This window comes from Pelophylax lessonae (assembly GCF_965119305.1).
Source record: "Pelophylax lessonae genome assembly, chromosome: 5".
In the NCBI taxonomy this organism is placed as follows: domain Eukaryota; kingdom Metazoa; phylum Chordata; class Amphibia; order Anura; family Ranidae; genus Pelophylax; species Pelophylax lessonae.
The window spans coordinates 561,774,314-561,801,914 of NC_138772.1; the positions used below are offsets into that span (position 1 = coordinate 561,774,314).

General features: G+C 49.8%; 2 protein-coding genes across 2 annotated transcripts in view; one reads left to right on the forward strand and one right to left on the reverse strand.

Annotated features, from left to right (window-relative positions):
* NOS3 (nitric oxide synthase 3) overlaps positions 1 to 1,020 on the forward strand; it is a gene marked incomplete at its 3' end in the record, with an annotated part of 183,459 nt that extends 182,439 nt beyond the window's left edge. Inside the window, exon 24 of the mRNA XM_082259052.1 lies at positions 926 to 1,020. Coding sequence (XP_082115178.1) covers positions 926 to 1,020 — 95 coding nt within the window. The remainder of the gene's footprint in view (positions 1 to 925) is intronic.
* A 5,447-nt stretch (positions 1,021 to 6,467) lies between these two features.
* Positions 6,468 to 27,232, reverse strand: LOC309556886 (uncharacterized protein). The gene is made up of 5 exons (XM_082259419.1): positions 26,814 to 27,232; positions 10,255 to 10,347; positions 10,084 to 10,154; positions 9,835 to 9,889; positions 6,468 to 7,428 (listed from the first exon to the last, which is right to left on the reverse strand). The coding sequence occupies exons 2-5, from the start codon at positions 10,309 to 10,311 to the stop codon at positions 6,604 to 6,606; spliced, it is 1,008 nt and encodes a 335-aa protein (XP_082115545.1). The 5' UTR covers positions 10,312 to 10,347; positions 26,814 to 27,232; the 3' UTR covers positions 6,468 to 6,603.
* Between the last annotated feature and the right edge of the window lie 369 nt (positions 27,233 to 27,601).

The following is a 27,601-nucleotide window of genomic DNA, read 5'->3' on the forward strand; positions in this document are numbered from 1 at the left end:
AGGGTTAGGCACAGACTGCTGTCTCGGTGCATTGTGGGGTGTAGTATAAAAGTGTGCTCGGGGTCTTTGGCTGGTGAGCAGAGTCCCGGAAGGAGGGTGGCGGCTGCCTCCTCTTCTGCTGTGGTTGGAGTATGGTCACAGGCAGTCGGCCTGGTGAGCCAGATGTGAGGAACTGAACCCAGAAGTCCAAGAGAGTTGACTAATCGGGTTGAGACACTGAAGAACCTGAAAAGCAGTATCATGAGTACAGGGGATCGTGTCTAAGGGCCTGACCAGAAAGGGGGCCACTCCAGAGTAGAGTAGTCAGAGGACGGGTGTCAGCTGGTGGATAGAAAGGGGGTGCTAGGCGAGTACCCTGAAGATAAGTGCTTAAAGAACTTTACCTCAGATTCATCGAGTGGCAGGATGAAGCTGTGGCCTTGCCGCATTCTCAGACAGAAGTCCTCAGCATTGTGAATAGTTCAAGTTTGGAGTATCCCACTCCTCCCTTCTCCCATCCCCATATAAAATAAAATAACAAACCCTAAACTGATCATTGACTGAGCCGGAAAGTAAAGTGTTAGGTTTCTGCATTCAGTTGCGAGGTGAAAAATCCAGCAGCCCTCAAGGGGGCAGTGCTACATAGGGTTGCCCCATAATGGAGTATGGGGCGAAACAGTGCTGTCCGCTCCAATAACCTGCACCACGGTCTGCACTGAAGTTGTTGCCTGCAGCGCAGCCCTCGTCCCCCTGTACACCATATTCGTCAGCGCAGAATAGGATCCCATGATGGCGGCCTCTAAGTTGACTGCTGGGTTAGACTTGGTTTGAGCAAACCACCAGCGAACTGCAACCAGCACTGCTGCCCAGTAGTATTTTCTAAAGCAAGGCGGTGCAAGTCCGCCAGAGGATGGAAGAAGCTGTAATCTCTGCTTCGTTATTCTAGGGACTTCCCCAGCCCAGATGAAGGAGGAAATGACCCCATCTAACTGGTGGAAGAATGCAGCTGAGATCGGGATTGGGGTGTTTCTAAAGATGTGAAGAAATTTTGGGAGAAATTTAATTTTAGTTAAATTCACACATCCAACTGGTGTTAAAGGGAGCGTTTTCCATGTCTGGCAGTTAGTGATTAGCTGTTGCATCACTGGGTATAAATTGACTGTTAAGTAATAAGATTACGAATCGTGATGCCAAGATATTTGAACGGGGAAACCCATTGCAGAGGGGTAGGTTTGGGAAGAGGGAGGGGGGGGGGGGCTAAGTCATTAAGAGGGAATATACTCGATTTATTCCAGTTAATTTTCACCCCTGAAAATTCACCATATCTGTCAATGACCATCAATGCTGCAATAAGAGTCTGAGGCGTCATGCAAGTACAAAAGAGTGTCACCTGCATATAGTGACACACCTTCCACCAGAGGTCCTACCACTAACCCTCCAACAGTATTGACTCCGGGGGGGTGAATATAAGTGCCCCCCACACTTTTCACAGATTTATTTGTATCATTTATCATTTTCCTTCCACTTCACAATTATGGCCACTTTGTGTCGGTCTATCCCATAAAATCCCAATAAAATACATTTACTTTTTTGGTTGTAACCTGAGAAAACGTGGGAAATTTCAGGGGGTATGAATACTTTTTCAAGGCATTGTATATATTGAACTTTTTGACAATATTCTAATTTTCTGAGGTACTGAATTTTGGGGTGTCACTAGCTGTAAGCCATAATCATCAAAATTAAAAGAAAGAACGGCTTGAATTATATCACTCTGTGTGCAATCAATCTATATAATATGAGTTTCACTTTTTGAATTGATTTACTGAAATAAATTAAACCAAGGCTTCCCAAACTTTTTTGGGCCGAGACCCACTTCTGAATCGAGTTATTTTTTGGGACCCACTTGCTTGTAATTGAATATTGTAAAGCGCTACAGAATTTGTTGGCGCTATATAAATGCAAATAATAATAAAAATATAATAATAAATAAAAATAATATATAAAGTATTTACTTATGTGTGGCCACCATGTTCTAAGTGAGGGGTCAGAAACCTGTGGCATATAAGCGGAGTTGTAAGTAATCAGAACCCTCATAGACAGTATAAGGCAGGCAGAGGACAGAAATCAACCACCCCAGGACAGTGATCAGCAGGCTATACGGCACTCACCCTCTTTTCTCTCCCAGTGGTCCACAGTGAAGGTGAAGCCTCTGTTTGCCTTTTCCAAGGTCCCAGCACACCTCACCCAGAGTCTCCATGATGAGGAGCTCTATGCTGGTCTTAGTGTCCTGACTCTTCTCCTTCAGATCCTCTACTGGGGTCACAGAAGCTGCCATGAACTCCTGATCACCTGGTCCTCCTATGACACTGAGGCTGGGTCTCTGCCCGCTATAGCTGAGAGAATCCCGCCGCCAGTCTAGCCGCTGCCGCCAGCAGGACCAAGGAGCTGGCTCTGCACCCCATGAACATATCCTACATAACAGCCCACATACATACTCTGATGCAATTATCCTCCTCGCGGGAAATGCAGACCAGCCTCCGTAAACTGCATGGGCGAGGTCCTGAATCCATCGCGATGTGACTACTCTGGCTCTCTGCAATTTGCACGGGCTCACACAGCACAATTTAAGGGGGGCCTGCTCTCAGTGATTTCCAGCTCAGCGCGACCCACTCAAACGCAGCTCGCGACCCACCAGTGGGTCCCGACCCACAGTTTGGGAACTCCTGAATTAAACTTTTTGATGATTTTCTAATTTTTCGAGTTGCACGTTGTAGCGGAATGGACACTGAGAGTGTGGTTTGTGTGGAGAGAGTGAGAACTCTTTCACTTGGGACCATCATATTTCTGAGCAGTGTCCCTCAGGAGATGTGTGGGGATGTATTGCAGATGGTAGAAGTGTTTTATAGACCCATGCCAGTGGGGTGGTGGTTTATTATTGTGAATACCTGCATTCCATTGTCCTATTGTTCCTGTCTGCCTTGTAAGCTTATTATGGGATGTGTGTTCGTGTGGGGGATGGCTCAAAGAGGGAGGGGTTTTCGCAGAGTGTAGATCTCCGGTGTTTTCAATAAACTATCTTTTCAAGTTGACTCCCAGCCTATGTGTCGTCTAGTTCTTGGGAGGGATGGTATAACGCTACCTGGATTGTTGCATGCTGTACCTGCCTATTGGGATTATTACCTGTTTTCCTGTCTACCAGCGGAGACCCTGTAGATTAAACTACTTCTCCGCTACACACGTGTATATGGAAAGACTTAAAGACCTCTAGTAGTAGATGTTACATTCAGTTGGACTTGTTCTGGAATGTTGAAGATGTTTAGAAGCTCATCCAAGGTGCTCCTTTAGTTCAAATAAGTGCCAGGAAGATCCCCCAACATTTATATCCACTCACCTTCATCCAATCTCCAAGGAATGTTTAGATGTTGATTGGCCAAAAACAGCATGGGAGTTGTGGACCCCCCCTTTGTTCTGGTTACCAATTCCATTCTTAGTGTCAGAAAGTCTGACTATTCCATTCTCATGGCTGTAGGTGTGACTTGTTGTTGAATGTTAATATCATGACCTGGATGAGTGAGAACCTTCAGGGACACTTATGGGAGATCTATCTTCAGTGTATCACCAGGAGCACCGATGCCCCAGTGGAGCAGCTCTGGAAGCCTTGTTGACTATGGCTGTATGACTTTGTATCATAGGTGTGCGCACAGGGTGTGCCAAGTGTGCCTGGGCACACCCTAATCACCTTGTGCATATTGCCATTGTCACTGTGTGCAGGCAGGGAGAAGTGGAAAGATCCCCCTCATATAGGCTCTGCCATAAGAGAAGTGCTTAGGCAGGGAGGTCAGTGTGCTGGTGTCATATATATGAAGACACACGCATTCATGTGTGTTTGAGCTTTGGGGTGCACACCCTAATGCAATAGGCTGTGCACACCTATGCTTTGTATTCTATTGCTCTCCAACTGCAGATATTTCCACCCTTACCTGCCGAGCTTGTAATTGTACTCACCCGCTGTCCCTTGCTCAGCATAGCTCACCAAAAAAACAAATTTCAAATGTCCTCCTGAAAATGGTGACCTACATTTGGTGGTGACACCTGGCAGCCCTGGTTAGGAGCCCCTGTAATAGAGTGGTGTGCAGGGCCGTCTTTAGCATTGATTGGACCCTGGGCAAACATTTTCTTGGGCCCTCCCAAATTCACATATCAAATATTTTCAGACAGTGCAGGCTTAAGGGGCAGCTGCTTTGGGCCCCACAACAATGACTGGGCCCAGGGCAGCTGCCCCTTTTGCCCTGTGTTAAAGACAGCCCTGGTGGTGTGTCAATATCAGGGGAAGTATTAAGTGCTCAGATACCCAGCATGTTGTTGATCCTTGTGCGTACGCAGCTAGTTGTCGAAGACAAGCGTCTCTAGTATACTGATAAAGCTATTTTCGATCAATTGCTCTAAGTCATGTGTCAAACACAAGGCCTGCGGGCCTTATTAGGGCTTCCAGGTCATTTTGTGTGGTCCTAGCACCTCGCATGTAGCTGCACTCCCCCTAAGTCTCTGCCCCCACCTTGTCCCAACAGTTGGCAGCAGAGGGGAGGACAGAACTTCTCCACTTCTATGTGCAGCCGCAGAGAGGCTCAAACCCTGCCCCCACCCGTCTCAGCAATATTCAGCAGAGAGGAAGACAAAACTCATTCACCAGATCCAGCACTTCCCCATGCAGCCGCAGAGAGGCTTTTCCCTGCCCCCACCCCGTCTCAGCAGTATGCAGCAGAGAGGAGGACAGAACTCATTCACCAGATCCAGCACTTCCCCATGCAGCCGCAGAGAGGCTTTTCCCTGCCCCCCCACCCCCTGTATCAGTAGTCGGCAGCAGAGACGAGGACAGAACTCCTTCCCAGCTTCATTTCAGCACAAAAAAAGAGGGGTGCACTGTAATGGGAGGTGGGGGGGTTTGACATCTGATGTAGGGGGGGGGGGTGCTCTGCACTTCTACTCTTACAGATACAACCGGGCAATCATAATGCTGATGCGGCCTGAAATTGAATTGCGTTTGACACCCCCGCTCTAGGTTAATTCTGATTATGTTGCTGTCTATGTGTAAACCACATGAGCTAGCACTTTAAATTCCCACCTTATAAACACCGAATTCACCCAGACAGAACAGAGCTGTACAGCTTTATCAGTTAAACAGGAAGAAGTCATTTAGTGAGCAAACAGCAAGCAGAGCTAAAACAAGGAGTCCGCTATAACATACAGCAGAGGGCCTCCACAAGGGGGAGCTGTAGAGTGAGGTGGGTGATGGAGGGAAATGACCAGAACTTAATGTTGGTTATTATATAATGAGATGATTTGGCTAAGGATGGAGAGGAAGTGGTGGGTAATTGGTAATGGGGGAGTGGAGATGGGACATGTGCTAGGAGTTCATTATTGAGCATCTGTCATAAAGAAGGAAATTGGTGTTTTCCATGGAGATGTGCAGTGTTGAATGGCACAGTCCAGGCTGCTTCTCCCACAAGTCACAGGCCTTAGGTCATCGCGGAGACCAAATTATCACCTTCCAATCTGAGATCAGATCACCAGTCTCTCGGGTCCCGTACTGAGCTCCAGTCTCTGGGGCCCCGTACTGAGCTCCAGTCTCTGGGGCCTCGTACTGAGCTCCAGTCTCTGGTGCCTCGTACTGAGCTCCAGTCTCTGGTGCCTCATACTGAGCTCCAGTCTCTCGGGTCCCGTACTGAGCTCCAGTCTCTGGTGCCCCGTACTGAGCTCCAGTCTCTGGAACCTCGTACTGAGCTCCAGTCTCTGGGGTCCTGTACTGAGCTCCAGTCTCTGGAACCTCGTACTGAGCTCCATTCTCTGGTGCCTCGTACTGAGCTCCAGTCTCTCGGGTCCCGTACTGAGCTCCAGTCTCTGGTGCCCCGTACTGAGCTCCAGTCTCTGGAACCTCGTACTGAGCTCCAGTCTCTGGGGTCCTGTACTGAGCTCCAGTCTCTGGAACCTCGTACTGAGCTCCAGTCTCTGGAGCCTCGTACTGAGCTCCAGTCTCTGGGGTCCTGTACTGAGCTCCAGTCTCTGGAACCTCGTACTGAGCTCCAATCTCTGGTGCCTCGTACTGAGCTCCAGTCTCTGGGGCCTCGTACTGAGCTCCAGTCTCTGGGGCCCCGTACTGAGCTCCAGTCTCTGGAACCTCATACTGAGCTCCAGTCTCTGGAACCTAGTACTGAGCTCCAGTCTCTGGGGCCTCATACTGAGCTTCAGACTCTGGAACCTCGTACTGAGCTCCAGTCTCTGGTGCCTCATACTGAGCTCCAGGCTCTGGTGCCTTGTACTGAGCTCCAGTCTCTGGAACCTCGTACTGAGCTCCAGCCTCTGGGGCCTCGTACTGAGCTTCAGACTCTGGAACCTCGTACTGAGCTCCAGTCTCTGGTGCCTCGTACTGAGCTCCAGTCTCTGGTGCCTCGTACTGAGCTCCAGTCTGTGGAACCTCGTACTGAGCTCCAGTCTCTGGGGCCCTGTACTGAGCTCCAGTCTCTGGAACCTCGTACTGAGTTCCAGTCTCTGGGGCCCTGTACTGAGCTCCAGTCTCTGGAACCTCGTACTGAGCTCCAGTCTCTGGTGCCCCGTACTGAGCTCAAGTTACAGATAATCTCCATCTTTACGGTTGCGGACATAAAACATGTTCCTTATCCCTTGGTTAATGGCAGTGCGGCCTTTGGCCAGGGCCTCATCTGCTATATCTCTAGGGAAGTAGTCATGAAAGGCATGTTGAATGGCATGGACTCGCCGGGGGCTGAGGGGCATCTTTTGGTCTGTCCCGTTGAAGTTGTGTCCATAAAGTTCCTCCTCGGTAAAGAGCAGCTTTGCCAGCTGCCAGCCAAATGGCCCCGGATTGTTGATGTCCACCTGCCTTCGTATGGACATGGCAAGGTCCTCATCCACCCGAAGCTCCATAGCGTGAGTCGGTACATTGGGGGAACTGATGATGGTGACTGGGCCCTGCCATTCGCAGTGGAAACGTTGTTTTCTTCTCCGCTTGACCACAGGGAACGATGGAGAGGACGTGGAGGCGTAGTGGAAGGGCAGGTTGGGGTACAAATGGGAAACAATTGGTTGATCATCGTCATCTTCTTCTATCTCTAGTTTGAGTGTTCTCATGTGCTCGTCGTTGGAGATGACATCCTCTCCTCCCAGCTCATCGGGCGGCTCATCAGTGAAGGACATAGACTTAGGACTACACTCCTCAGGTTTGCTGCAGCTGTTCAGGAACTCCACAATCTCCTCTATGGTGTTGAAGCAATAAATGGGGGCGGTTTGGGTGGCCACCTCATTCTTTTGAAATCTGTTGCAGACTTCATCTTCCTGGAGGAGCTCGTTCTTCATTGAGAGATGAGTGATGAGGGGGCTGTCCTGCTCCGAGAGATTGTCATCTCCATAGCCAAGGATCTTTATCTCCTGGACTTCCTGCAAGAGTGAAAGAACAGTATTCAGTTACACCTTATTTTATAGATGTTTACATGTTGCCACCTTCTTTATGACTCCAAAAACAAGCATTTAACCCGCATTCATAATTAGAGGGCGGAGCCTTATAAGTATTCCATTCTGGTGAACTGTGTATCCAGTTTAAATATTTGTATATGCCATAAACCATCAATGACTCTATTTCTAGGATGTTTCCTGTCTATAAACCAGTGGATCCAGATAGACAGTTGGATAAATGGTTCTATATTTAGGATGTATCCGGTCTATAAACCAGAGGCTCTGGATGGACAGTTGGATAACTGGTTCTATATTTAGGATGTATCCGGTCTATAAACCAGAGGCTCTGGATGGACAGTTGGATAAATGGTTCTATATTTAGGATGTATCCGGTCTATAAACCAGAGGTGCTGGATGGACAGTTGGATAAATGGCTCCATGTTTAGGATGTATCTGGTCTACAAACCAGAGGCTCTGAATGGACCGTTGGATAAATGACTCTAAATTTATGATGTATCCAGCATAGAATCCAGAGGCTCTGCATGGACAGTTGGATAAATGGTTCTATATTTAGGATGAATCTGGACTATAGCCAGTGGCGGCCGGTCAATAGGGGGCGCAGGGGTGCCGCCCCCCCCCCCCCCCAAAAAGAAAAAAAAAAGATAAAAAAAAAAAAAAATACATGTTTTGCCCACCAGGGGCGCCGGACTCATTGGTGGCTATGGGGGGGGGGGGGGGTGGGGTTTTCCACCCGGCAGAGGCGCAGATTGGCGGCCTTCTGGGGCGTAACTGTGGCGCAGAGCACTGCGCTACACCACCCCCTTTTGTGATGTCTTGGATCATGATTGGTCCAGACTCCAGCCTGGACCAATCATGATTCAGGACATCCCTACTGACCTCGTTGGTGGCGGTGCCGGTGCGTGCATCAGTCACTCACTGTTACCGCCCGGTCACCTTCCCACCGCCGAAGAGGAGTTGAGAAGAAGCCGGCGGTGCTCACCTTCCCGCCGCCCGCCGCAGAAGAGGAGAGGCTGAGAGAGGGAGAAGTGCCTCTCCCCTTCCCGCCGCCCGCGGCAAAAGAGGAGAGGCCTAGAGGGAGAAGCGCCGCTCACCTTCCCGCCGCCCGCCGCAGAAGAGGAGAAGCCGAGAGGGAGAAGCGCCACTCACCTCCCCACCGCCCGCCACAGAAGAGGAGAGGCCGAGAGAGGGAGAAGCGCCGCTCACCTCCCCGCCGCCCGCCGCAGAAGAGGAGAGGCCGAGAGGGAGAAGCGCCGCTCACCTTCCCGCCGCTCGCCGCCGAACGAAGAAGAGGAGAGGCCGAGATGCTGCTGACCTTCCCGCTGGTTCCCGCAGAACGACGAGGACGGAGTCGGAGAGAGGAGAAGCCGCGGTGACTCACAGGGCTCCAGCCTCCAGGTAAGTGCACTGCTCTCAGTCGGGCACGCACGCTAAACTCTGCATTGGGGACATGTACACTGATCAATGCATTGAAGGGGGCACGCACGCTAAACTCTGCATTGGGGACATCATGACATGTACACTGTTAAATGCATTAAACGGGGCACGCACGCTAAAGTCTGCATTGGGGACATGTACACTGATCAATGCATTGAAGGGGGGACGCACGCTGGTCACTGCATTGGGGACATGTACTCTGGTCACTGCATTGGGGGCATGTACGCTGGTCACTGCATTGGGGGCATGTACGCTGGTCACTGCAATGGGGGGCATGTATACTGGTCACTACATTGAAAGGGGGCATTTATACTGATCACTACATTGAAAGGGGGCATGTACGCTGGTCACTACATTGAAAGGGGCATGTATACTGGTCACTACATTGAAAGGGGCATGTATGCTGGTCACAACATTGAAAGGGGTCATGTATGCTGGTCACTGCATCGAAAGGGGGCATGTACGCTTGTCACTGCATTGAAAGGGGGCCTGTACTGTGGGGTTTGTGCTAGGGGGCCTGTAATGTGGGATTAGTGCTAGGGGGCCTGTACTGTGGGGTTTGTGCTAGGGGGTCTGTACTGTGGGGTTTGTGCTAGGGGGTCTGTACTGTGGGGTTTGTGCCATTCTCAGTCAGTATATCCCATAATAGGGCCCCTGCTTCCTATTATGGGATATACTAGTACTGAGAGACCCCTTAATATGTGATATATTGGGAGAATTTGTTCACACAAGCAAAATACAGGGGACAAAATGCATGGAGTCTATAAGGGGTGGGGCTTCTGAGAAACGGGAGGGGTCAAAATAGAAGGGCGGGGTCTTGCGCCCCCCCATCTTAAAACTTCACCAGCCGCCACTGACTATAGCAGTTCACATTATGAGGTGAGTAGTTGTTAAATCTAGATCATTCCAGAAGTTTAGAACAGGAGGTTGGATTACCTGGCTCTTGGAGAGAAGCTTTCTTCGGATCAGTGCCAGTGGTTCTCTTTGTTTGCTGTAAAACAGAAGAGAATATCATACACATGGTTGAGGTCGGTGATAACATGGCTGCCATTATCTCCAAACATTGAGACATCTAACAGGAGGTCTTTTAGTATTTTTTACATTTATTCTGGTTCCCAGTTTGGATTTACCGATCCAGCTGTCATGTGTTGTTGAGCTTTTTTGTGGTGGACGCGGCAGACTCACCTCTTCTTGGTCAGCGGCACTTTGGGGATGGTGACTCGGACTATGGAGGGCGGAGAAGAGTCTTCACAGTCCTGTAAGGAAATGGAAGACATTTTGTAGGATTGACTGTTCTGAGAATGACCCCCCCGGACAAGGTGTCTGCCAAGAAATGCCCCCGCAGGGGACCCTCACCTGTAGGACCATCCTGACGCTGCTGGTTTTCCGTGGGGGTCTTCCCTTTCCTGACATCTCTCACCCACCTTCTGGATCCCTGCTGGGCTGACACTGTGGGGAGAGAAGACTTAGTGATGACATTGGAATGTCCACCAAGCAGAGCTCATCCCTTCACATTTGGTCTTGTTTTTCTATTCTCTCTTTTTATAGAAACCCCTATGGAGAAAGAAGTTGATGGAGGATTCTGCCACGCCAGGACATTGTATTCTGGCAGCGGCACCCAGAGGAGCCGACAGAAGTCAATTAAACAATCATCTTCTGTTGAGTGGGGAAGCTCACACACTGATTGGAGTTTGGCCTGTCTCTGCTTTACCAACTATATTTCACTCAGCTAAAAAAGGACCTCCGGCTGACCTCCTCTCCACCCTCCCCAATTTATTTATTTTTGACCCCACTTACCTGAAGGTGGTATCTGAACATTTTAGATACTCACCCATCCAGTGGATCCACCGTTGTCCTGCTGAGATCCTCTCATGCCCTTTAACCACTGTCCTGCACTACCACGTTCTTTCTGACGTCATCGAGAGGACCGCCAGCTCTTCCAGGTTCAGCGGGCGGGCCTCTTGAAGACACATTGATAGGCCTTCCCAATCCTCCTTCCCTTGAATGAAAGGCTATGCCTCCTGGGATAGGTGGCGTGCCTATGCCGGGAGGCACAGCTGGCAGTGTGCCTTAGGCAAATGACCTGCACGGGGAGACAGGGCCAGACATTTTTAAAAAAAAAAAGTAAACCAAAAAAAAAGCGCAATACTTCTGCAGGACGGGAGGAGGGGTGGAATGGAAGGAACGTGTGTCAAGGGTGAAGGTCCGCTTTAAGGTTAAGGTTAAGAGTAGTCAGCACTCAAATACCTAAAATGTCCATGGGACTTAAAGAGAGCTACACCAAAAAAAAACATATACAATATTGAAAAGTAAAAATGTTTATTCACATTCATTATTAAAAACAACTTAAAATTGCGAAACTTTAGAGAAGGCCTGGAGAAGGTAGAGGAGGACTGGAGAAGGTAGAGGAGGCCTGGAGAGGGTAGAGGAGGCCTGGAGAGGGTAGAGGAGGCCTGGAGAAGGTAGAGGAGGCCTGGAGAGGGTAGAGGAGGCCTGGAGAAGGTAGAGGAGGCCTGGAGAAGGTAGAGGAGGCCTGGAGAGGGTAGAGGAGGCCTGGAGAGGGTAGAGGAGGCCTGGAGAAGGTAGAGGAGGTCTGGAGAAGGTAGAGGAGGTCTGGAGAAGGTAGAGGAGGCCTGGAGAAGGTAGAGGAGGCCTGGAGAAGGTAGAGGAGGTCTGGAGAAGGTAGAGGAGGCCTGGAGAAGGTAGAGAAGGCCTGGAGAAGGTAGAGGAGGCCTGGAGAAGGTAGAGGAGGCCTGGAGAGGGTAGAGGAGGCCTGGAGAGGGTAGAGGAGGCCTGGAGAAGGTAGAGAAGGCCTGGAGAAGGTAGAGGAGGCCTGGAGAGGGTAGAGGAGGCCTGGAGAAGGTAGAGGAGGCCTGGAGAGGGTAGAGGAGGCCTGGAGAAGGTAGAGGAGGCCTGGAGAAGGTAGAGGAGGCCTGGAGAGGGTAGAGGAGGCCTGGAGAGGGTAGAGGAGGCCTGGAGAAGGTAGAGGAGGTCTGGAGAAGGTAGAGGAGGTCTGGAGAAGGTAGAGGAGGCCTGGAGAAGGTAGAGGAGGCCTGGAGAAGGTAGAGGAGGTCTGGAGAAGGTAGAGGAGGCCTGGAGAAGGTAGAGAAGGCCTGGAGAAGGTAGAGGAGGCCTGGAGAAGGTAGAGGAGGCCTGGAGAGGGTAGAGGAGGCCTGGAGAGGGTAGAGGAGGCCTGGAGAAGGTAGAGAAGGCCTGGAGAAGGTAGAGGAGGCCTGGAGAGGGTAGAGGAGGCCTGGAGAAGGTAGAGAAGGCCTGGAGAAGGTAGAGGAGGCCTGGAGAGGGTAGAGGAGGCCTGGAGAAGGTAGAGAAGGCCTGGAGAAGGTAGAGGAGGCCTGGAGAGGGTAGAGGAGGCCTGGAGAAGGTAGAGGAGGTCTGGAGAAGGTAGAGGAGGCCTGGAGAGGGTAGAGGAGGCCTGGAGAGGGTAGAGGAGGCCTGGAGAAGGTAGAGGAGGCCTGGAGAGGGTAGAGGAGGCCTGGAGAAGGTAGAGGAGGCCTGGAGAAGGTAGAGAAGGCCTGGAGAAGGTAGAGGAGGCCTGGAGAGGGTAGAGGAGGCCTGGAGAAGGTAGAGAAGGCCTGGAGAAGGTAGAGGAGGCCTGGAGAAGGTAGAGGAGGCCTGGAGAGGGTAGAGGAGGCCTGGAGAAGGTAGAGGAGGTCTGGAGAAGGTAGAGGAGGCCTGGAGAGGGTAGAGGAGGCCTGGAGAGGGTAGAGGAGGCCTGGAGAAGGTAGAGGAGGTCTGGAGAAGGTAGAGGAGGCCTGGAAAGGGTACAGGAGGCCTGGAAAAGGTAGAGGAGGTCTGGAGAAGGTAGAGGAGGCCTGGAGAGGGTAGAGGAGGCCTGGAGAAGGTAGAGGAGGTCTGGAAATGGTAGAGGGGGCCTGGAGAAGGTAGACGAGGCCTGGAGAAGGTAGAGGAGGTCTGGAGAAGGTAGAGGAGGCCTGGAGAGGGTAGAGGAGGCCTGGAGAAGGTAGAGGAGGTCTGGAAATGGTAGAGGGGGCCTGGAGAAGGTAGAGGAGGCCTGGAGAAGGTAGAGGAGGCCTGGAGAGGGCAGAGGAGGTCTGGAGAAAGTAGAGAGGGTCCAGAGAAAGTAGAGAGGGTCTGGAGAAAGTAGAGAGGGTCTGGAGAAGGTAGAGAGGGTCTGGAGAAAATAGAGAAGACCTGGAGAAGGTAGAGATGCAATATGCATGTGATATGTGATGACAAAACCCTTTCTGAAATGTAGCACCTAGGTAGGTGCTAGTGAGGACATGGCTCGGTTTGGCGGGGGGTGAGTGTAGCACCCTCCTAGGTAGGCGCTAGTGAGGACATGGCTCGGTTTGGTGGGGGGTGAGTGTAGCCCCCTCCTAGGTAGGTGCTAGTGAGGACATGGCTCGGTTTGGCGGGGGGTGAGTGTAGCACCCTCCTAGGTAGGCGCTAGTGAGGACATGGCTCGGTTTGGCGGGGGGTGAGTGTAGCACCCTCCTAGGTAGGCGCTAGTGAGGACATGGCTTGGTTGGTGGGGGGTGAGTGTAGCACTCTCCTAGGTAGGTGGTAGTGAGGATATGGCTCGGTTTGGTGGGGGTTGAGTGTAGCCCCCTCCTAGGTAGGTGCTAGTGAGGACATGGCTCGGTTAGGCGGGGGGTGAGTGTAGCACCCTCCTAGGTAAGTGCTAGTGAGGACATGGCTCGGTTTGGTGGGGGGTGAGTGTAGCACCCTCCTAGGTAGGTGCTAGTGAGAGAGTATATTTTTTGGCTCTGTCTGCCTATTAGAGGAACAGCAGGAAAATCTATATTGCTTTCTGCTTACTAGAGAGCAGGATCAGTGAGTGAGGTCTGCTCTGTGTGCTCAGTATGCGATTCATTGAGTCTAGAGGAGGCATGTTGGTCCAATAGGGAGGCATGTTGGACAGTGGGAGGAGACCTGACCAATGGGTACACAGGCTTTGATACAGTCCCAGTGATTGGCAGAGATCGGCTGTCTCGGTGCATTATGGGATACTGTATAGAAGCCAGGAGCACATGTGCTACGGGATCTTTGGCTGGAGAGCAAAGTCCCACAGGGAGGGTGGCGGCTGTCTCCTCCTCTGTAGCAGTTGGCACATGGTCACAGGCGGTCGGCCTGGGGACCAGAGGAACGGAGCTGAACCCAGAGGTCCAGGAGCTGACTGAGTGGGGAGACACTGGAGACCCTAGAAAAACTGTACCGTGAGTACAGGGGATCGTGTCGAGGGGCCTGACCTGAGGGGGGCCACCCCAAAAGTAGGATAGTCAATGGACGGGTGTCAGCAGTCCAGAAAAGGGATACTGAGGAGAGTGTCCCGAAGATAAACGTAGTTCACCAAGTCTTCTGGCAAGAAACTAAAAACACAAATCTACCTAAGTGGCAAGCTGGATCAGCAGTCTGGCTGCATCTTCAGATAGGAGTCCTCGCAACTTGTGAATAGTTAATTTGGAGTATCCCACTATTCCCTTCCCCCATCCCTATTAAAAATAAAACCCCAAAAACAACTACATACCCCTGGACTGATCATTGACTGAGCCAAGAATTAAAGTGTTAATCTGTGAATGCCAGTGTTGCTAACAGTAACCCAGGGGGACCTGAGAGTGTAATATCCAGCAGTCCTCAAGGGGGCAGTGCTACAAAAAGGTTTTAACCACTTACCGCATACTAACGTAGGTCTACGTCAGTAAACTTTGCGGTAGTGTACCGGGATGATGCCTCTAGCTAGAGGCATCATTCCGGTACCGTGGTTTGAAGCCGACGGTTGGCTTTCCGTCGGTACTGACCGATGCGGCTCGGGAGCCGCTCGATCGGTACCCGGGGGGGCGGGAGGGGACGTCCCCCCCCTCCCGCCGCCTTCCGTGGCTTTGCTCGGGGCTCCCGTCCCACCGGGAGCCCCGAGCACCCAGCCGGCGCGTCCGCCGGCTGGATGGAGTCCCGATGAATGCCGGAAACAGCATCGATCGGGGCTCCGTTGACGTAACCCGGAGGCGGCGTCCATGACGTCACTTCCGGGTTACTGTGCCGCAAAAGGCGGCAAATTTGAAAATCGGCTGTATGCAAAAACGCCGTTTTTGGCATTTTGCATACAGGGAAGTGTAGTGGAGGGGTCTAGGGTCTTTTAGACCCTCGATCCCTCCATAAAGTGTATCTGTCACGACATATTGCTGTCACAAGGGATGTTTACATTGCTTGTGACAGCAATAAAAGTGATCAGATTTTTTTTTTTTTTTAAAACTGTAATAAAGTTAAAAAAATAAATAAAATAAATGGGAAAAAAAAAAAAAAAAAATTTAGCTGCCCCAGTCACCGTTAGCTCGCGCACAAAAAAAAACGTATACGCAAGTCGAGCCGCAAATGAAATCGCTGTTCAAACCACACATGTGAGGTATCGCCGCGATCGCCAGAGTGTGAGCAATAATTTAAAAAAAAGAGCTACACTCTACCTCTAAACTGGTAACCGTTAAATAAATTTAAAGCGTCGCAGATTGAGATCTCTATTGACTGTAGTTTGTCGACATCCCACGGGGGGGCGCAATTTTAAACCGTAACATGTTTGGTATCTATTTACTCGGCGTGACATCATCTTTCACAATATACAAAAAAAATGGGCTAACTTTACTGTTTAGTATTTTTTAAATGCAGTGAAATGTGATTTTTCAAAATTTTTCCAAAAAAATGGCGCTTTATAGACCGCTGCGCAAATACCGCGTGACAAAAATGATTGCAATGACCGACATTTTATTCTCCAGAGTCTTTTCTAAAATAATATATATAATGTTTGGGGGTTCTAAGTTGTTTTCTAGGAAAAAATACTGATTTTAACTTGTGAACAAAATGTGTCAAAAATAGGCTCGGTCCTTAAGTGGTTAATTATCAGTTAAATGGTAATACTTAAAGCGGAGTTTCGGCCTCGGGGGGTGAATTTTAGATAAGTCAGGGCTAGTGCATTCCACAATGGATAGCCTCTGAACTGTCCCGGGCCGCACTTACTTGTAAGAAGAAATACTTACATTGAAAAGTTCTTCTCCAGCGCTGCCATCTCAGGTGTGGGCAGCTGAAGCCAACGCGTCCTCTTCTGCGGCCTCTTTTCGGTGATGTCGGAGTCCCACAATGCACTGCACCCGCCCCGCTCGTCACTTCCGGTGCAAGCGCGGCATCCCTGCACAGCTTCTGGGCATGCCCAGAAGCTGTTTAGCAGGGAATGCCGCGCCTACACCGGAAGTGACGAGCGGGGCCGGTGCAGGCGTATTGACTTCTGGGAGCGATGACGTTCAGCTCCCAGGAGTCATCGCAGGCCGGATGTGACAGCGTGGGCCGCGGCCGCCGAGGGAGGAAGTGGAAGGAAGGTGAGTATATTTTCTTCAATATCAAAGTAAGTGACCAAAAAAAAAAATTGGGAGTATCCATTTCTTTTTCAGGTGGCCCTCAGCAAGCGGATGGCCCAAAATAGATTTTTTCGATTTTGAGGCCGGATCTCCGCTTTAAACCTCAGCTATTAACATAAATTAACAGCAGAAACCATCTCTGGCCAAGCGTAGAGTTCAATGGGAAGGCAGTGTTCCCTGTTTGGTGGCTTCCCACCCTTCCACCTCTCCCATCCAAGACCTGACGGCGCCCTCCCATTGCACTCTACGTTTCACCAGAGATGGTTTCTGCTGTTAATTTATGTTGATTGGTTGACGTGTAAGTATGAACAATTAACTGATTAAAAAACATTTTATCTATCAGGAAGTGTTTTCTCATGTGAAGATTTCGTCGTCGATGTCCATGGGCAGTTGGTTGTATAGTGGGTCGAAGGAGTGGGTGTAGACAGGGCCGCTGATAGGGGGGGACCACCAGCCCTCTTGTAGGGGGCCCAAGCACACAGGAGGGCCCACACAGAGAGGGGGATTAGTGATGGACAACAAATACAGAAATCTTCCTCCAGCACCTGAATCTGATCTGTCCCTCTCCCTGCTATCAGCTTTTATCTGCTGAGAAAGAGACAGTTGTCTCTGACTAATCCCCCTCCCTGTGTGGGCCCCCCTCCCAGCACTGGCTCTAATGTTATCTCTGCTCAGGAGTTTATTAGTAACTTTGTTTCTCTTCCTCTGTCTCTCTGATCACTGAGCTCCAACTGCCCAGCCTGTATATTTTTCTCATCTCAATCAGGAGTTATGCGAGTTATGTTATATTTGTGTCTGATAATAGTGATTTTGTTGTAATTTTAGCTAAATATATCTTTAATATTTTCTTGGGGGGGACCTGCCAGGTAGTCTGTACGGGGCCCCGCAAATTCTAACAGCAGCCCTGGGTGTAGGCTGATGCCAGGTGGTAGTGGCTGTGGTAGCATTGGGAGGTCCTGTAGGGGGAATCCAATTCCTTATTACACAAGCTGGACTCACTGCTCACATCACATGTTGCATATTTGCCCCCAGTCCATTACTGTACTCAGCTCTGTGATAGAGCAAGGGAAAGTGGAGAAGGTATGGAAGGTTTGGAGAAGGCAGAGATATGCAATGAGAAAACACTTCCGATTTATAAAAATTGTATTCATCAATTAAATGGTCATACACCTCAGTCAATCAACATCAAATAACAGCAGAAACCATCTCTCGCCAAGTGAAGAGTACAATGGGAAGGCAGTGTTCTCTGTTTGATGGCTTTCTGCCCTTCCACAGCTCCCAGACAAGACTGGCCTGACAACGCCTTCCCATTGCCCTCTACTCAGCTCTGTAATAGGGCAAGGGAACATGGAATCCTATGCCCCAGCCCCTCGCCCCAATTTCCTGTGTTTAAACAGACATTTGCATTGGGGTCTAGTCTATTTTTGTCCCTGTAAAAAATGTTCTGAACTCCTTGGGTACTAATTTAAGGAAGGTAACTGGACTCTTCACACCTGGAGAAGATAGAGAAGGTCTGGAGGGGGCAGAGAGGGTAGAGAAGGTCTGGAGAAGGTAGAGAAGGTCTGGAGAAGGTAGAGAAAGTCTAGAGGGGTTGGAGAAGGTCTGGAGGAGGTAGAGAAGGTTTGAAGAAGGTAGAGAAGGTTTGAAGAAGGTAGAGAAGGTCTGGAGGAGGAAGAGCATGTTCTGAAGGTGGGTTGAAAGGTAGGTGTTTATGGTAACTATTTTTAACCAAGGTCCTTCCACACGTTGCTAGGGGTAGATAACATACCACTGACACTAAATACCTTTTTAGCCATCTCAAAGCAGAGCATTCTTCCCACTGACCACCAATGTAAGAGACATTCTTCCCACTGACCACCAATGTAAGGAACATTCTTCCCACTGACCACCAATGTAAGGGACATTCTTCCCACTGACCACCAATGTAAGGAACATTCTTCCCACTGACCACCAATGTAAGGGACATTCTTCCCACTGACCACCAATGTAAGGAACATTCTTCCCACTGACCACCAATGTAAGGGACATTCTTCTCACTGACCACCAATGTAAGGAGCATTCTTCCCACTGATCACCAATGTAAGGAGCATTCTTCCCACTGATCACCAATGTAAGGGACATTCTTCCCAATTTTTGTTTATTAAAAGTCTTGCAATCAATAATCATAAAATCAATATACATAAATAAATATATACATATTTACATGAAAAGGGAAAAAAAAAAATACATAGCAAGTTCTGCTCTCAAATAAAGAATGGCTTTACAGCAAAAACAAAACTCACATCATGAAACACATCATTACCGGGAAAAATAATCTTAATAAGACTCACACCACCACACCAGACATCAAACCTGCGAGGTCAAGAAACAAAACCACTCCCATTATGCATGCAGCCCTTCTTCAAAAATGAAGATATTAACTAACAAAAGCTAAGGGCGTGAAAGAAATAGCATAGGAAAAAAGCTTTTCACCCAGAGATGGACAGTTCACCAAAAGCAGGTCTGATATTCCTCCACGCCCTTATCCAGACCGCTCGAGGCTCCCTGCCCTTCTCAAGACCCCGAATCTTCCCAACCTCACCCAGAATATCGTACACCACCACCTCGACAGGGAGGACTTTCTTCCGCAGGGTAATCTGGCACCGTGCATTCCACGTGAAGTAACGGACAACTATACTAACTAGAAAAAGTGTATCCAAATCAAAATCCCAGAGAGTCGGGAATGCCCCGTACACCCACTCCGCATAACTCATGCGATAGAGAAAGGGGATGCCTAGAGCCCTCCCCACCCTTTTATACACCTCTATGTTAAAGGGACACTGGAGCAAAAAGTGGTCCATAGACTCCACTTTACCAACACACTCCGCTCTAGGACAATCCCGATCATCCACAGGGCGATGCTTCAGGTTCCCTCTCACACAGAGCCTTCCATGGAAAGCGAGCCAGGCTTGATCCCTAAACTTCAAAGGGATTCTTCCTAAGTTAATTAAACGCAACCCCTCCCTCATTACGGGGCCTGGGCAATCCCTTAAGGTCAGCGACACACTGAAAGCAGAGCCCAAAATCCTCTTCTCCAGAAGCTTTCTGGGGAGGGACTTGATATCCCCCACTGTCACCTGCCACTGCCTAAGTATTTTCAGACACGGGGCAACATAAGCCGGAAGCTTGCCATGTCGGACTCTCAGACTTTTCACTGGCCCGCCATCTTCCCAGCATCGCAGAAAAGGCCTAAACCAAGATTGAAAAATACCCACCCATCCCGGCGGGGTCTCTGCTAACATATTACCAAGATTATACTTTAAAAAAAGCAGAGAAAAGAAAACTATAGGGTTGACCATTCCTAGACCACCCTCCCGCCTGGACAGGTAAGTTACATTGCGTTTGATCAGGTTCAGCCTATTTCCCCATAACAGTTGGAAAAAGCAGCTGTACACCCTTGCATAGAGAGATTCCGGCAAGATACAGACAAAGCTGACATATAAAAAGATTGGGATCAGGTAAGTTTTAATCAAGTCAACCCTTTCCCTCAAGGAAAGTTTCCATTTCTTCCAGCTTGCCACCTTGGCATTGGAATTCAACAACCTGCTTTCCCAATTTCGATGACCATAGTCACCAGGACCAAATTTGATGCCCAACACTTTAATTTCCTGCTGGGGCTCTGGGAAGGCATCCGGAAGTTCGAAGCTTTCACCCTCCTCACCCATCCAGAAAACTTCACTCTTTTCATGATTGATTTTAGAGCCAGAAGCCTCAGTGTACTGCTCTATCACAGAGACCACCTCCTGCGCCTCCTCCATCCCAGAGATAATAACAGACACATCATCGGCATAGGCCACGACCTTCAAAGGCGGCACACCAGCAATGCCCAAAGGCACCCCACACAACGATCCACTCTCTAACCTTCTTATGAAGGGATCGATTGCGAATACATATAGCAGGGGGCTCAAAGGACACCCCTGGCGCACCCCAGAGCCAACCTCAAAAGGCCGTCCAACCCAACCATTAACAAGTGGGAAGCTCTCAGCCCCTTTATATAATGTTTTCAGCCAATCAATAAACCTCCCCTGCAGGCCGTATCTACCAAGTAGCAAATACAGGTACTCATGATTGACTCGATCAAAAGCCTTCGCCTGATCCAATGCCAGCAAGTACTTTCTCCATCCAGCAGCCCTGCATCGCTCCAAAGCCTCCCGGACAGCTAAAATTGCTGAAAAGGTACTTCTGCCCTGGACCGAGCAGTGCTGATGATTGGACAACAAATCGCCTGCTACTGACGACAAGCGCCAAAAAAGAATCTTCGCCAAGATCTTTCTATCAACATTGAGAAGACTGATGGGGCGCCAGTTCTCAATTATTGAGGGGTCTTTACCTTTTGACAGAAGAATCACAGCGGATTGCCTCATGGAGGGAGGGAGAGAACCCTCATCTAAACAGCTGTTATAAACCTCCGTTAAAAAGGGAGCCAGAATGGACTTAAAACACTTGTAAAATTCAGCTGTCAACCCATCTGGCCCAGGCGACTTTTTGGTAGCCAGCTTCTCTATAGCACGAACTACCTCATCCGCTGAAATTGGTTCTGTCAAATCCATCAAAGGCGATGTATCATTTCCCAATCCTGGAGTAGAATCCAGAAAGCTTTCCATCCTGTCCCGACTAAGGTCCTTTCTTCCCAGAAGGTCTGCGTAATATGACCTGAAGATCTCCAGGATCCCTGATCTGGACTTCACCAGGGAACCCGTACTATCCCTCAGACCTATGACCGTCTTAACTGCTATGCCTTGCTTACAGTTCTGGTAAGGATCAGGCGAGTGATATTTCCCATAATCTCTCTCCAGAACCAAGGAGGCATGCCGGTCGTATTGACACTTCCTAAGAAGAAGCTTTACCTCCGAGATCTCCCCTGGATCTCCTCCATACGAGACAAGACGATCAAGCTTCCTCCGCAAATGCTGGTAGGCAATATACATACCAAGCTGCTTCTTCTTACTTATGGCCTTGAAAAGTCCAATCGCCCTTTGTTTCACAAGCTCCCACCACTCTGACTTACTGCTGCAAAAGTCCAGAATAGAAACCTGTGCCTGAAAAAAATCCTCAAAGGATTGTCTTACCTCTACATCTTCCAGGAGAGCCGAATTCAGTTTCCAGGTACCCCTTCCCCTGGGTGGAGTGTCCGAGGCATTCAGAGTCACAGACAGCATACAGTGGTCAGAGAACTCCACCGCCCTCAACTCAGGAGCCGAGAAAGCAGAGTTCTCCTTTAAAAAAAACCTATCTATCCTACTCTGACTATTCCCTCTCTGAAACGTGAATCCCGTGCTGCCAGGGCAGTGCTTAATGTGCACATCTACCAGGCCTGCTTGTCTAACCATATCTCTAAGAAAAACGCTATCATAACCCAGCCTGTCTATGGAGACCCTCCTGTCTTCAGGCCTAATTATGGTGTTAAAGTCACCTCCAAAGACAACCTGCTGGGATGTAAAAAGGAAGGGCTTGATCTTTGTGAAGAGGCATTTCCTGTCCCATTTTGACTGCGGTCCATAGATATTGATCAGGCGCAGGTCCTGCCCCCTAACAGAGACGTCTAAGACCATGCATCTCCCCATTTCTACCTCAATTATCCGCCGGCACGTTACCATATCGGTTTTAAAAAGAACCGCAACTCCGCTGCAAGGCTCAGCCGCAAGAGACCAAAAGGAGGGACCGCATCTCCACTCCCTTTTTGCTAGATGGACATCGGCCAAAGTATTGAGCCAGGTCTCTTGCAAAAATAAAATCTCAGCATCAAACTCACTGAGCAAAAATAAGGCAATATCACGAGCTCTTGCAGACTTCACGCTGGCGACATTAATGGTCGCCACCTTTATCAGAGCGGGCACTGCCATCAGGATGATTGGGGTAGTCGTTTCTTAACCTCCACCACACTCTCATCACCCGAAACAGCTCTCTTTACACTATGTGACTCCCCCTCATCCATAGATGATAAAGTAGATAAATCGGATACTAACTCCTCCCCTGATAAAACCGAAAATGTGTTGCCAAGAGGAACCCCTCCTGGCTCTAACTGTAAGGAAGAAGTGACCGCTTTACTGGTCTTCCTCTTCTTCTTTTTCTTCCTCTTTGTCCTCTCCCACCCCTCCTCATCCGAATCCTCCACAACAGAGGGTGAGACATGGGACATGGACACCCCTCCCTCAACCCCATCGACCCCACCACCATCCAGCACCCCTGCACCCTCTTGGCCGCGTTTGCGGTGTCGAGAGACAGGGACTGGAGGTGGAGTAGGCCGAGGGGGAAGATCCACTATACCCGCCCCCCCAGCAGCTTCCGCTAGTCTGGAGGATCTACGCACAGTAGATGTAGGAACAACCACAGGAGGGACAGACTCAGGGACCACATCACTAGGGGAAACAGAATCTGACACAACAGACACAGACTCAGGGACCACATCACTAGGAGAAACAGAATCTGACACAACAGACACAGGAGGGGCAACAACAATTTCCTCTCTAACTTCAGCTGCTTCATCTTCTTTATCAAGCCTCTGCAGCTCAGTCTCCAATCCTGGCAAGTTATGCAGTGCCTCTGGGCACTGGCTATATGGATGACCCAGCTGCTGGCACAAATTGCACCGAATCTGGGTGCATTCTCTGGCCAAATGGCCTAAATCCTGGCACAGTGAGCACTTCTTGTGGGTGCAGGACGATGCAAAGTGGCCTTTATCACCACATTTATTGCACACCTTAGGCTGACCTTGGTAGAAAATGGTCAGCCTATCCCTACCCAGAAAGGCTGAGCAGGGAAGGTGCTGAACTACATCGCCCAGCACCCCCAATTTTAGCGACACTGTCCAGGCCCCTGTCCATATCCCATGCTCATCAAGGACCTTCCGCAGTGGAGTGAGGACCTCGCCATATCGGCGTAGCCATACTAATAAATCAGCCTCTGGTATGGATTCGTTACGCACCAAAATGGTCACTGATTTTATCAGAGGCTGCCTTGAAATTACCTTTGGCACCAAACCACTCCACTGCTGAAGGCCCTTGCACCTCCTATATCTCTCCCAGAAGAGATCCAAACTTTCAGGTTTTACAAACGACAAATCAAATTCATAACTCCCCACCGGGCAAATTAAAGCAAAAATATCACAGGCTTTAAACCCCATTTCCAAAATCAACTCAGCCACCCTCCCCCTTACTGGTGGAGTTCCATCCCCCACCCACCTCAACTGTACCACATTCCTCCTCCTATACCCACCAAACCTTCCTGAATTTTGACTAATAACAGAATTCCCACCACCCACCCTGGTGTGACTCCCCAAAGATGAAGCATAGCTTCCAACATTCCTCCCAGCAGAAAATCCATCAGTTTTTTTTAAATTATCTGACACACACTTAGCAGATAACGATTGCACAGATTCGGGATTGATCTGTGCAATCGAATCTTTCCTCTGCTGAGCAGGAGGAGAAATGTCATTTTTATTTTTCCCAGCATTACTAACCCCTTCACCACCACCCACCACATTCATTGCTTTAACATTGTCATTTTTTATACTTGCTGGGATACTTATTATTGCTGTTGTCTTCACAGCAGAATCCATAGTTGCTGCTGCATTGGTAAGAACTCCAGCTGTCATCTTCTCTTCCACTAGGACAGGGTTTTCAGCTGTGGAAATAGCATTCTGTTTTAACACAGCAGCAGGTAAAGCATTGCAGGATATTTCCATTGCTACTTCCATTCCACTTCCAGAACTATGTTGATCCCCTCCCCCATCAGCAATCAGCACTGGAAGACTGGGAGGCTCAGGTGAACATGAAGCAGGCTCTTTGGAGCTGGCAGCCATTTTGCTTGCCGTGGGACTACTGGTCTCAGCCAGACCAGCAAAATCCATGCCTGGGGTGTTTAATGCAGGTCCATCCACATTCGTCTGATGGTCCGGGGCTTGCATGTCTGCACTCGGTTTCTCCACAGCGGTAACTCCCATAGGTAGCTGTATGCAGAGCTCCTTCTCACCTGGGACACCATCCACTACAGCAGATGGGGCAGACATGTTGGATGGCAGCATGGTGTACTGGGATTTCTCCACCATTACTGGCTTTGCTGGCCTGTATCTCCTCTGCCCATCCTCAGGGATTTCTGATGGATCATCAGAAAATACAAACCTGTCTGCTTTCAGGGGTGACTCCATCTGCTGGATGAATGTCAGGGATCCATGTCCACTCTCAACCCCCTGGCTGGTTGCCGCTGGTGATTCCCAGTTCTGGCATGGGGGGAGAGGTGCAGAGGCAGATGGAGCCTGGTCATCCATTAACGGAGGCTGCTGATCCACAGAACTTGCTGATGCTTGGCTGGTAAATCGCCTCTCATTGTCAAATTTTTCTTTAAATGCTCCACTTCTGTCTTTCAGCCTTTCCAATAATAAAGTTTGTTCCTTTACCCTTTCTTCCAATTCCTGTAACTCAGGCTTCATGGCTGTGCGATTTTTACTCCAGGCCTGGAAATACTTGGTTTTGAAGGATTTGTGTTCAGCCTTCAAAACTTTAAGTTTTTCTTCCGCTCTCCCAATCGCCCTAAAACGATTGATAATCTTCTGGCTGAAGACATCCGCATTCTCACCAGGGCCTGGACCCACAGACAGGTCCTCCACCTCCTCCTCACTAGGCCCCGTGTCATCAGGGGGATCCCTCCCAGGGCCTCCCCCAGGATCAGGCATTGTTCCTGGGCCAAGCTAGCAAGCAAGGCCCAGGCTTGAAAAGGGCTGGTTCTCACAGAGAGCTCTTTGGGTGTGTCCTCCTCCTTCTTCCCACTGACCACCAATGTAAGGAACATTCTTCCCACTGACCTCCAATGTAAGGAACATTCTTCTCACTGACCACCAATGTAAGGAACATTCTTCCCACTGATCACCAATGTAAGGGACATTCTTCCCACTGACCACTAATGTAAGGAGCATTCTTCCCACTGACCACCAATGTAAGGAGCATTCTTCTCACTGACCACCAATGTAAGGGACATTCGTCCCACTGACCACCAATGTAAGGGACATTCATCCCACTGACCACCAATGTAAGGGACATTCGTCCCACTGACCCTCAATGTAAGGGACATTCTTCCCACTGATCACCAATGTAAGGAACATTCTTCCCACTGACCACCAATGTAAGGAACATTCTTCCCACTGACCACCAATGTAAGGGACATTCTTCCCACTGACCACCAATGTAAGGAACATTCTTCCCACTGACCACCAATGTAAGGGACATTCTTCCCACTGATCACCAATGTAAGGGACATTCTTCCCACTGACCACCAATGTAAGGAGCATTCTTCCCACTGACCACCAATGTAAGGAACATTCTTCTCACTGACCACCAATGTAAGGAACATTCTTCCCACTGATCACCAATGTAAGGGACATTCTTCCCACTGACCACTAATGTAAGGAACATTCTTCTCACTGACCACCAATGTAAGGAACATTCTTCTCACTGACCACCAATGTAAGGGACATTCGTCCCACTGACCACCAATGTAAGGGACATTCATCCCACTGACCACCAATGTAAGGGACATTCGTCCCACTGACCCCCAATGTAAGGGACATTCTTCCCACTGATCACCAATGTAAGGAACATTCTTCCCACTGACCACCAATGTAAGGAACATTCTTCCCACTGACCACCAATGTAAGGGACATTCTTCCCACTGACCACCAATGTAAGGGACATTCTTCCCACTGATCACCAATGTAAGGGACATTCTTCCCACTGACCACTAATGTAAGGGACATTCTTCTCACTGACCACCAATGTAAGGAACATTCTTCCCACTGACCGCCAATGTAAGGAACATTCTTCCCACTGACCACCAATGTAAGGAACATTCTTCCCACTGACCACCAATGTAAGGGACATTCTTCCCACTGACCACCAATGTAAGGGACATTCTTCTCACTGACCACCAATGTAAGGGACATTCTTCCCACTGACCTCCAATGTAAGGGACATTCTTCCCACTGACCACCAATGTAAGGGACATTCTTCCCACTGATCACCAATGTAAGGGACATTCTTCCCACTGACCACTAATGTAAGGAACATTCTTCCCACTGACCACCAATGTAATGGCATACAACATCCCATAGGTTACACTGTAGCAGATATTAGTCGGGTCTGCAGAGCGGTGACACACGGAGGGTCATCTTTCAGTGAAGGAGATGTAGGGAGTTCCTGGTGGAGCGGGGTCATGTGAGGACGCTGGCGCAGCAAATAACGGGAGAAAATAGAAATATACGAGACGTATGGGGGGTCCCTCCCCCTTCACACCCCCCTATAGATCCCCACTCAGTGCCTGGCAATACACCGAGCTGTATACTGATCTATATACTGACACCCCGATCTATATACTGATTTATATACTGACACCCCGATCTATATACTGATTTATATACTGACACACCGATCTATATACTGATTTATATATACTGACACCCCGATCTATATACTAATTTATATACTGACCCTCACACAGGCCTACCTGAGCGTGGCCCCTCCCAGTGCACCGGTCAGTTTTGGGGCCCCGATGGCTCGGCTCTGCAGAGTCTCTGTGTTGCAGCTGCAGCCAGGCGGAGGGGGGGGAGGGCAGGATGGGGGGGATGGGAGATGAATGTGTAATCACTGCGTTGTTAACTCATTGCGAGAATCACCAGCCAGCAGCTGCCCTTCCCCCGGAGCCGGAGCGCTGCCAGCTGCCTGACAAAGGGTTAACCCGGCCGGCCATTCTCCTACATAATACATGGACCTGGAGGAAACTAGGCCACTTCCAGACAGGGCCCCCCCCGGGGTCGTACACCCCGTCCCCCCAATCCTGACCCTCCTACATAATACATGGACCTGGAGGAAACTAGGCCACCTCCAGACAGGGGCCCCCCGGGGTCGTACACCCCGTCCCCCCAATCCTGACCCTCCTACATAATACATGGACCTGGAGGAAACTAGGCCACCTCCAGACAGGGGCCCCCCGGGGTCGTACACCCCGTCCCCCCAATCCTGACCCTCCTACATAATACATGGACCTGGAGGAAACTAGGCCACCTCCAGACAGGGGCCCCCCGGGGTCGTACACCCCGTCTCCCCAATCCTGACCCTCCTACATAATACATGGACCTGGGGGAAACTAGGCCTCTTCCAGACAGGGGCCCCCGGGGCCGTACACCCCGTCCCCCCAATCCTGACCCTCCTACATAATACATGGACCTGGAGGAAAGTAGGCCACCTCCAGACAGGGGCCCCCAAGGGCTATACACCCCGTCCCCCCAACCCTGA